The sequence below is a fragment of the Archocentrus centrarchus genome, chromosome 11 (genome assembly GCF_007364275.1).
Source record: "Archocentrus centrarchus isolate MPI-CPG fArcCen1 chromosome 11, fArcCen1, whole genome shotgun sequence".
NCBI lineage: Eukaryota > Metazoa > Chordata > Actinopteri > Cichliformes > Cichlidae > Archocentrus > Archocentrus centrarchus.
In genome coordinates this window covers 20,257,940-20,269,132 of record NC_044356.1, presented here as the reverse complement: position 1 = coordinate 20,269,132, position 11,193 = coordinate 20,257,940, and the positions used below count along the sequence as shown (strand labels likewise).

General features: G+C 41.1%; 1 protein-coding gene across 2 annotated transcripts; it reads left to right on the top strand.

Moving 5' to 3' along the window:
- The first annotated feature begins 1,989 nt into the window (after positions 1-1,989).
- Positions 1,990-10,924, top strand: LOC115787909 (catenin beta-1-like). Of its 2 annotated transcripts, XM_030740702.1 has the most exons (17): positions 1,990-2,116; positions 3,110-3,159; positions 3,589-3,798; positions 4,435-4,685; positions 4,810-5,048; positions 6,756-6,957; positions 7,067-7,211; positions 7,363-7,466; positions 7,617-7,751; positions 7,871-8,074; positions 8,169-8,327; positions 8,488-8,607; positions 8,904-9,054; positions 9,146-9,267; positions 9,490-9,550; positions 9,689-9,884; positions 9,968-10,924. In XM_030740702.1, the coding sequence occupies exons 2-16, from the start codon at positions 3,147-3,149 to the stop codon at positions 9,877-9,879; spliced, it is 2,307 nt and encodes a 768-aa protein (XP_030596562.1). In that variant the 5' UTR covers positions 1,990-2,116; positions 3,110-3,146; the 3' UTR covers positions 9,880-9,884; positions 9,968-10,924. The 2 variants fall into 2 exon arrangements, with proteins under 2 accessions (XP_030596562.1, XP_030596563.1); XM_030740703.1 differs by lacking the exon at positions 3,110-3,159 and having other exon boundaries at positions 2,037-2,116.
- The last annotated feature ends 269 nt before the right edge of the window (positions 10,925-11,193 follow it).

The following is an 11,193-nucleotide window of genomic DNA, read 5'->3' as shown; positions in this document are numbered from 1 at the left end:
GCACCCTCCCCAGGCCTGCCTCCAGGATGGGGCCCCGATAACCCTATCCATAGCAGGGTAAACTGTTCCCTTGATCTTCCTCTCATAAGGGTCATCTGAATTGCTCTCCATCTGGCCCCTCGCCCAGGCCCAATTTGCCTTAGGAGACCCTACCTGGGGGCAAAGCCCCCAGACAACATAGCCCCTGGAACCCTGGGACACACAAACCCCTCCACCACAATAAGATGGCAATTTGTGGAGAGGAGGTTAAGTTAATTGGCAATTCTAAATTGGTCATAGGTGTGAATGGTTGTCTCTCTGTTTTAGCCCCATGATAGACAGGTGATCTATCCAGGGTTTACTCTGCCTTTTACCCGATGACAGCTGGGATAGGCTCAAGCCCCACTGTGACCCTGAATTGGGTAGGTGGATGAAAGTAGATAATTTGAATCATTTGTCCCACTGTTAATGTAAAATGCGAGACTTTGTCATTATTAAGTGCTTAAACCTGTTTGCATAAGAGATTACAAGGAATATGAACTCCACATTATGCCACATGAATTTGTGCAAAGGGTGTGAATTTCTGTTTCACACATAATGCTATAAAAGAGGCCTGGTTCACATTCTGATTTTGCTCATAATAACTTGCAGTGCGAATTGTTTCCATCATTACTTTGATGCATGCCTGAGCCGGTTCCTTGATTTTTCTCCCCACATACTGAGGCAATAAAGTTAAGAACAATGGAAACCCAAAAGCTGTCACAGAAATAAACGTGACTTCATATTGCTAGATGAAGGAATATAATGCAGTCTCATGTATTCATTTGCTCTGGCTGCATCACTCTGACAATATTTACACCTTTCATAAACATGCAGATTCATATTTTTATTGCCTTACCACAGACTTCTATCATTTTAAATACATTACAGGAATATGAAACTTGTAGTATACGGACTGCCAGGACTATAGTAACAGCAGGCATATGCTTCGCAATAGCACTTTGGACTTTGACCTTTTCCGGCTTGTGGCATGCATCATACACATGGTCATGTACAAAGAGTCTGCATTCCTCTCTGCTTTGCACGTGTTCATTTCATTTCATCAGTCTCTTTTCATGAATCTTTAATAAGTGAAATTGAGCTCTGCAGTCAAGTAACTGTTACTGATGCTTGTGTCTATGCAATTCTAAGAAGCTTAAGCAAATACACAAATGTATTTAAAAACATAAGTGGATGTTTGATTATTAGACTGATACACAGGCTGCAGATTCCAAATACATACACAACTGCCCAAAACAAAATGCATATATAAGCATTTTCATATAGTTTTCATAATCAAAATATGAAATGATCTTAAGACTTCTAAACTTTATTTACCAGTTCAAGATCACTTAATACCTCCTGGAAATTAAAATATGGGCATCTATGCACAGCTTTCACATACGATTTAATTATGTAATTAGTATCGGAATTTTATATAACGTGTAGCTTACTTTGTCCCCACCCCCTCTTCTTCCATTAACTACTGCAGCCAAGCATTTGTAAAATCCCTGTTTAACTGTGTACAGGTGTGTAAAGTGCAACGACCATGTTTGCCAAATTGCGACTTAATTCATTAAGCTAAGTAAATTAATGTAGAGTCCTATTAGGGGAAAATTTCTGTGCCGTTTTCATTTGCTGCATGTTAATCAAACGGGTCTGTCATATTAGTACCCGCTGAACCTCATTCCTGTCTAATGAAGGCACCTCGCCCTCCCCTCCACTACCCCACCGCCGCTTCCACATTAAAACTCTCATTTGCCTTCTTATAAAACCTAAAAGCCAACATGGCCAAACGATGTTAATATAAGAAATCACTACTACCTGGATATTACTGTAAAATAGTGATTTTTGATGCTAAAACTTTGTTTAAAACTGAGGCCCTAGTTTTCTAAGTGCGGCAGAATACTGTATTTCTCAGCTCGCCATCTTGATGTTTGATTGCACTGGCGGAAGCAGCATCTTCGGCGGCGCAGCAGCGGGTGTGGTTCGGACTTCTACGGGTGGTTCACCTAGCAGCCCTTCTCCTATTTTCAGCTAAGAGAAAGGGGATTTTTTTTTTCCCTGACAAGAACCACGGAGGAGCCGCTCGATTCTGGTAAATACGCTGTGCTTACTACCGCTTTTATACAATACTGTACAGTGCGTCAGTGCTTGGTTTAGCAAGGAAAATCATCTTTGGCTTAGGGAGGGGGCTCCGGTGGGGTTTTCTGATTTGGCTGGCAGCACAGCAGGTTTTGTACGGTGGCGCTTGGAACTACTTTTCATACGTCCTGGCTAGCGGTGCTTATCAAATCAGAAATTAAAAAAATGGGAGTGTGCTTGAAAGTCGGGATTTCATTAATTAATTTATCTGTGGCAAAATAACGGCTACTAATACTGGCTGCTGCTCAAGACAGGTCATGCGCATTTTTAGCCAGTGGCCGGATTCCTAAACAATGTTTGTTTATGTTAGCTAACTAGCGGATAGGTTAGCTGCGCACGTTAGGCTAGCATAGCGAGCTTTCAAGGTAAGATCGCCAACCTGTTAGCTAATAGGGGTGGCTAATACACGCTAGCCCTTGAATTAAATGACAATAAAATACACTAGGTGATTGATGTGACCTATGCATTTGGTTGTCTTTTTTTATTTTTCGTTTAGTTCTGATTAGCCAGCTTGTTACGCTTGTAGTTGAACCCACCATGAGAGGAGGAGTCATAGAAGTGATTGCGGGGCGGAGGGGGGTAGTTTCTCTCATTGGAAACCCAAGCTGCGAGGTCGGAACTTGGCCGTGGTAGGGGGAGGGGGAGAAATATGCCTTTGATGTTCTTTGCCGCTGAATGGTGAATTGTGTTCGTGCTGGCCTGGAAATACCCACCTCTTTACTCACTCGTTTGGAGGTGGAGGCTCGGCATTTCCCTTCAGAAGCTACGTTAGCAAGCCAAACAAGCATCTTGATCACTGGCTCAGGTAGTGGAGAAGACGGTGGCTTTTAATATTGAGCAGTCACTGGAGAAACCCAGAGCTTGACGATTTGATTTTGGCTTTGCCAGACAAGAGATTGAGTGTGAGTTGGGAGTTTTTCCTCAGTGTACATATTTCTTTTTACAGGTATATCTGCTGTGCGGGCTGAGGGCAGGCAAGAACAATGGCTACCCAGTGTGAGTGTCGAACTGTTCATTTTCACGAGTTTTGTTACATGAACTATGTAAGAATTTATCATATATAAACGTAGTATAAAAATTTAGGAAAAGGAAGTGCGTGACTACAAGTAATTATTAGTATTTTGTTTCATCCAATTTTCTTTCAGTAAACTGAATCCATCATGTGATGGTATGAGTAATGTTCACATTACCAGATCATTACCTGAGAGTATCAGAGAAACACAAGATTTTTTTTTTTTTTTTTAAGTTAAACAGTTGTATTTTTGTCAATTTAATTTTTTCCCTCTTTATTTTCGTACAACACACTGCCATAAATAAGGCTGGTGAAAGATCTTATTTGAAAACTATACTTGAAGTTAAATTAAGTAAAGATCAATTTTCTAGTGTATAATTTCTTGTCTCACTTGTTTTGTCCTTTTTTTGCAGCTGATTTGATGGAGTTGGACATGGCAATGGGTGACAGCAAGGCTGCTGTGAGTCAGTGGCAACAACAGTCCTATCTGGACTCAGGCATTCAGTCTGGTGTCACCACCACAGCACCATCCCTGAGCGGCAAGGGGAACCCGGATGCTGAAGAGGAGGATCCAACTCTTTATGACTGGGAGTTCAACCAGCCCTTCACTCCTGAGGCGACAGGTATCAGATACTGATATGGCTCAACTTTTGTAACAATGAAATATGTTAGTTTGGGATGTACCGATTAGCATGTAGGCTAAAACAAAAAGATGTAAAGACAAATAGTTTTGAGAAGGGTCAAATTATGGTAAAACGCCTGTTTTAGTGTTACTGGGATTTCTAGGCTTATCCTGTGTTCCTGACCAGCTGTGGTGAGTACCTACAATGGTCCAAGGAAGTACCAACAACAAGCTCATGCTGTGGCAAGTCTGATTCCTGTCAACTACAACTTGGAAATTACAGGACTTAAAGGATTACCATCAGTCTTGGTATCAGATATCAAAGGGCACCTTCAGAGGTCTTGTGGTGTCAGTGCCTGAGGATCTGAGCTGGTCTGGTGGTATGCAGTGTGTACTGTTGGGCACTGATGGGCAAATGTTTTGACTCACTAGTGTGCAACATTATTTTTCTGTAAACCTGAAGGCTTCTGTCTTTTAAAGAAATAACCAGGGATGACGGTTGGCCTATCCAATGAATTACTAACCTGAAAAATGAATTTAATCAACATCAAATAAAAACAGCTGGTCTGATTTTATGTAACTGACATGCTGCATGCTTCTATAGTGGAATTGTATTGTCATTTTGCATTTCTCTCAGACATTGAAGGCTATGCCATGACCCGGGCCCAGCGTGTACGTGCCGCTATGTTCCCTGAGACTTTGGAGGAGGGCATCCAGATCCCACCTACTCAGCTGGATGCCGCCCATCCAACGGCTGTACAGCGTCTTGCAGAGCCATCGCAAATGCTAAAACATGCGGTGGTTAACCTCATTAACTATCAAGACGATGCTGAGCTGGCCACTCGTGCCATCCCTGAGCTCACTAAACTGCTTAATGATGAGGACCAGGTATGTGTGTAAATGCGTGAATTAACACTTCAGTACACTCAGATGCCAACTCAGTAACTTCTGGTATCATGTAAGTTGGTAGTGATGCAGGTGGGATCACTAACAAACCTATTCTCTATCCTAGGTTGTTGTGAATAAAGCAGCTGTAATGGTGCATCAGTTGTCAAAGAAGGAGGCATCACGCCATGCCCTTATGCGTTCACCACAAATGGTTTCAGCAGTTGTTCGTGCCATGCAAAACAGTGGCGATGTGGAGACTGCTCGTTGTTCTGCTGGCACTTTACACAACCTCTCCCACCATCGAGAGGGTCTCCTCGCAATTTTCAAGTCTGGAGGCATCCCTGCTCTGGTCAAGATGCTGGGGTAAGAAATGTAGTGCTGATCATATGTATCTGTCATAAAGACTATCAATCTGAAACTTGGTGATTAGAATACAGAGCACCTGCCTGAAGCAATTTTCACACTGGTAAAATCAAATATTTGATGCAGTAGCATCAGATGTTAGGTCTTTAATCTACCGGCTTCCTTGTACAAAGTCTGGAATGTCCAATGTGGCAATGTGAGAAAAGCAAAGGTAAAAGTCTAGTGAATTCAGCTAGAAAGTGGCTGTCATGTGTCTTGCCTCCTGCTTGATCTCTCTGGGTTGCTCACTCCCTTGCCTAAATTGACATTTCTGGTAGCGTTTGTTACATGTGAGAAAAGACAATCTGAGACAGTGTCCCAGTCTCCTGCTCAAATGTTCTACAAAATGCTGCTTTATAGCTTGTAAAGCTGGCTTTTCCTACAGTATTTGTATCACTTCATTTCCATACCACTTCACTTGTTTGCAAGATATCTTTATCTCATCTGTTTTCTTCAGGCTGGGGTTATTAATCAAAAGCAATATACAGCAGAGGCACCAACACAATGAATTGCTGTGATGCTTGTGTAGACCTAGAAACTAGTATTTGGTATCTTTAAACTTAAAAAAAAAACAAAAAAAAAACAACTCGGATGCTTGTTTTCCTCGTCTACTTTTCTCACCGTCTGCTGTGTAAGTCTGTACATGGTGTTCTGCTGCAAGTCTTATCAATTGAGATTATAAGCAAGCAAATATGTAAACTGGAAATGTTGTTGTCAGTGGTATAATTTTTCACAACCATGAGCTGGTTAGCACGTATACTTTAATTTAGGCAAAACAAATTAACAAAGAATGGTTATATTGTCCCTCAACCAGACAGATTTCAAAAGACAAAGGCCTGCAGCTCAGTTGAAATGTCTGCCTGCCTGCCTTCCTTTCTTTCTTTAGTGTTTGCATTTCTTCATGAAAAGCCTGAACACACAGCCAAAACAGTTGGATCTCTGGCAAGTTGCAGCCTGTTGGATGGTGCACGTTTGAATTTGTTCCTGGAGTCACATTACTAATGGCTTAAGGGAACGATCGAGCAGTACATGGAGAAGACACGAACTGCCAAATTTTTGTAGCTCAAGCAACTGCTGAATGAATTTGCAAATAGGTACCATCTTAAGTTTTAGGGCTTTAATGATTTGACCATGAGGTTTCCGTCAATTTTACAGTGTGTTTCTCTGTATTGCTTTATTGCACTTGAAATTATGCAAATGTTGCATTGAAATTGGATGAGAGATGAGAACAGACGAGAGGAAATTTTCATGTACTTGTTCAGCTCTCTAAGTATCAGCTTTAATTTGCAAGTGATTTCACAGTAGTAGTGAGTACCAGGTAAGATAAGCATATTGTGCTAAGTAATTTCCAAATGCTAAACTTTTATTGGGCGTAGCTGGACAACTTTCAGGCTTCTGAGAACTTGACAAAACTGCTGTGGCTGTATCTGCTGTGAAAGTGACTTGGTTACCTGTTTTGTTTTTTTTTGTTTTTCCCATAAAATGGGGTCTTGCATCTGTGGTTAACCAAAATATGTAAATGATTCAAACTGTGTAAGCACCTAGTGCAGCTTGTTATAGGCAACTTAGCTGAGTCATAGTACACTGTATGACAAACTTGTGCTTATTGTATAAATGTGTGGGATGCCCCTGCACTTTTTTTTTTTTTCCTTCTTCTTCCCTCCCCAGTTCACCAGTGGACAGTGTTTTATTCTATGCCATCACCACACTCCACAACCTGTTGTTGCACCAGGAAGGGGCAAAAATGGCAGTGCGCCTAGCTGGAGGATTGCAGAAGATGGTGGCCCTGTTGGCCAACACTAATGTCAAGTTCCTGGCGATCACTACCGACTGCCTGCAGATCTTGGCATATGGTAATCAGGAAAGCAAGGTATTGGAGCTCTGGCTAATTTATTAACTTACATGCAAAGAGCCATTTTTCTGGGCACACAATCAGCAGTTTGTATGCCAGTATAAAGATAAACTTGTCTTTATTTTAGCTGATTATTCTGGCCAGCGGTGGTCCCCAGGCTCTAGTGAACATTATGAGGACTTTCACATATGAGAAACTGCTGTGGACCACAAGCAGAGTGCTCAAGGTTCTCTCTGTCTGCTCCAGCAACAAGCCTGCTATTGTAGAGGCTGGTATGTATAAAGTACAGTTTAAAAAAAAAAAAAAAAAAAAAAAAAACAACCCTGTAACTTATTGCAGTAAAACTGGGGGCATTATTACATGTCTGTAGTTTTGGTTTACTTCTTTGCAGAAATAGTAATTTTTGTCTGACCTTGTGTGTAGGAGGCATGCAGGCCTTGGGGCTTCATCTGACAGACCCCAGCCAGCGTCTGGTCCAGAACTGCCTCTGGACTCTGAGAAATCTTTCAGATGCTGCCACTAAACAGGTACAACATACCTTTTTACCATACGAAGAAGGGAAAATATGAGCCTCCACTTAACAGAATCCCACTTACTGTAATTTATTGGATAGAACATCAGAATTCAGATTTTTTTTTTTTTTAGATATCCTCTGTCCTGTCCCCTGCTTTCTCTAGGAGGGGATGGAAGGTCTCTTGGGCACTCTAGTCCAGCTGCTGGGCAGTGATGACATCAATGTTGTAACGTGTGCTGCTGGCATCCTCTCCAACCTGACCTGCAACAACTATAGTAACAAACTCATGGTCTGTCAGGTATGTATACACAGCTTCTAGGAAATTGTCAGACTCTCACACAACACTTATTGACCTGGGAATATTACGGTTTCTGTGGCGTGTAAAGTGTATATTTTTTTTATTCTATTTAATTTTAGGTTGGTGGCATTGAGGCTTTGGTGCGAACAGTACTTCGAGCTGGTGACAGAGAGGACATCACTGAGCCTGCAGTCTGTGCCCTTCGTCACCTGACCTCCCGCCATCAGGATGCTGAGATGGCCCAGAATGCTGTTCGCCTTCACTATGGCCTGCCTGTGGTAGTCAAACTGCTGCACCCTCCATCCCACTGGCCTTTAATCAAGGTCATTATTCCTTTTACTTATACATATTTTCAGATACAGGTTACTTAAAAATTTATTCCAGCTCTAAATATGCCAAATATTCCTCCTGTTATAGGCTACAGTTGGTCTGATTCGCAACCTGGCTCTCTGCCCAGCCAACCACAGTGCTCTGCGGGAGCAAGGAGCAATCCCTCGACTGGTGCAGCTGCTTGTCAGAGCTCATCAGGACACTCAGAGGCGCACTAGCATGGGAGGCAACCAGCAGCAGTTTGTGGTGTGTAACAAACTAAATGGTTTTTTTTTTTGTTTTTTTTTGTTTTTGTTTTTTTTTTTTAATTTGAACATCACGAATGTGAGTTTTTTTTTTTTTTTTTTTTTTTTTTTTTTAAATTTAATTTTTTTCCCCCATATCTCACAAAAACTCAATCATACAGGAGGGTGTGCGTATGGAGGAAATAGTGGAAGGCTGCACAGGAGCTCTGCACATCTTGGCCCGGGATGTGCACAACAGAATCGTCATCAGAGGGCTTAATACCATTCCACTCTTTGTCCAGGTGCAGACAAAACCACAAATCTACACACCTATAGTTACACACCCATTGTTTTAAATACCTTTATGTTGAAAATGCCAACACTGTGACCCCCCAGTTTCCAAAAAAAGTGGTGGGTATTTTTACCACTTGTCATCCCTCAGTTCTGTGTTTGTATGTTGAGAAACAAAATTTTGAGCATTTTCCCCATAGAGTCTCAGTTCTTTTTTCCCTGCACTTTGTCCACCACTTGTACTCTGGTGGCTCTTTTTTTTTTTTTTTTTTTTTAACCTATATTCCTCTTTCTGTGCTGTTTCCAGTTGCTTTATTCTCCAGTGGAGAATATCCAGCGTGTGGCAGCAGGTGTGCTGTGTGAACTGGCCCAAGACAAAGAAGCTGCTGAGGCAATCGAAGCTGAAGGAGCCACTGCACCTCTCACTGAGCTGCTGCACTCACGTAATGAGGGAGTTGGTGAGTGGATGGAACAAAATACAAACTGTACATATTTTTGCTAGTGGTAGATTGAATTACCTGACTGTTGCTGATGTGCATTCTTCTGTAGCAACCTATGCTGCGGCTGTGCTGTTCCGCATGTCTGAGGACAAGCCCCAGGACTACAAGAAGCGCCTGTCTGTGGAGCTTACCAGCTCTTTGTTCAGAACTGAGCCTATGGCCTGGAATGATGTATGTGGACACACAAAACTAAACAAATAAGCTTTGTGCTCCATACTAGATGCCAAATCTGGGCAGGATACTTATGTTCTGTATTTACATGGAAAACACAATACTTTAAAAAAAATTTCCTGTGATTTTCATTGGAACATAATTAGACATTCATTACTGCAAATATACCCACCCACAATCATTTGCTTCCCTTTTTTTTTTTTTTTTTTTTTTTATATATAGACTGGAGACCTGGGACTGGATATGGGAGCACAGGGAGACCCTCTGGCTTACAGGCAGGATGGTGAGGGGTTTATTTATTTTTTATTTATATAATCTGCAGGGCTGTGAGAACTTGTTGTGATAGCTACTGGAAAGTACATATGATTGCATGTTTGTGCCAGGTTACAGTTTATAACAGCCACTTCCTTTTGCCTTTTAGATGCTGCATACCGGGCCTACCCACCAGTTTATGGTCAGGACACTCTGTTAGACCCCATGTTGGAAGGTGCTGACTACCATGCTGATACTCTGCCTGACCTGGGTCACCACACTGATCCGTTGCCAGACCTCGGCCACACCCAGGACCTGATGGACAGCAACCAGCTGGCCTGGTTTGACACCGACCTGTAGGATTGGTAAGATGGACTTGCATTATCAATAAGGAAAAGCTTTATTTCTACGAATAGCACCATATTAATGTGATCTATTCTTTTTGCAGTTGTATTCCGATAGAACCTGCGTTGTGATTGGCCTGTATTGTCTGAAGCAGCATTATGATTGGCCTGTAAAGTGTTAAAGGTAAAGAGAGGAGTAAGGGGTCTTGGAAAGTGCCTGACACAAGAAAAACAAAGATGGTTGCCACAGGAATGTTTTAAGCAAGTTGAAACTGGGGGGTGGGGGTGGGGGGGGGAGAAGGTTAGATGTGGAATCACTCAGTTGGAGGTCTTGGAGCAGGTTACCATTATGGATGAGTGCAAAGGAGGTGGATCTTTAAAGTTTGAAACACAGTTTTTTAGCCTTGCCTGTATTATCTTTTTTTTTTTTTTTCTATTTTTCTTATACATTTTTTTTTAAATTTCTTTTTGTATTACTCATTCTGTTATGGTACTGACCCAGCTTGCCTTCACTAGCCATCATTTCCTTTTCAATGCTAATCATTTGTAATTTTTTTTTTTTTTTTTTTAACGTATATTACATGTAGTGTTAAGTTATAGTGATATTATACAATGTTCCTTTGGTTTATGGTCGAATGTGTAGAACACTAATAATCAGTTGACTTGTACTCTGACTTAAAGTGTAACATTGTGTAGTTTTGTTTTTTTTATAATCTCAAAAATGGAGAATTATGCATTCTTAATATGTGCTTGTTTAAGCATAAAATATGTCGGTGTCACAAATGTTCTAAAGAGGGATGCGGGCGAAATTGAGGGTGGGTCTGGGATAAATTTAGAGACAAGTGTTTTATATACAGTATCACTGGTAGGTTAACAACTATTTTGTATGCTATCATTGGATGTCTGATAGAAAACTCTAATGCTATCGTTGGTGGTCTAATAAAACCCGGTTTTATGTGCTATCAAAGGTAGCTAGGTTGATGAACAGTTGTAGTCCTGCTGTGCTTATTTTGGAGACGAGGTTGTCACACGGCTGAACAATAAAATGACATTTTATTTCATTTGGTGTCTTGTTTCTTTCCTTAGAAAGTTGAGATTATTTTTGTTTATGAGTAACACTTGACCAAAAACTGCCATCCAAGTGTCAAAACTTCAATAACTGTTTATTTGCAAGCACATTAAAATACTGTAACAAGACACTGACCTTTGCATGTAATTGTGACCTTTTTAGTTTATTCACTTTTTTTTTTTTTTTTTTTTTCCCCTGGTTCATAGGATTATATCCAAATGTTTGGGCAACCTTGGACAAATGATATGCTAAAGTAAGCAA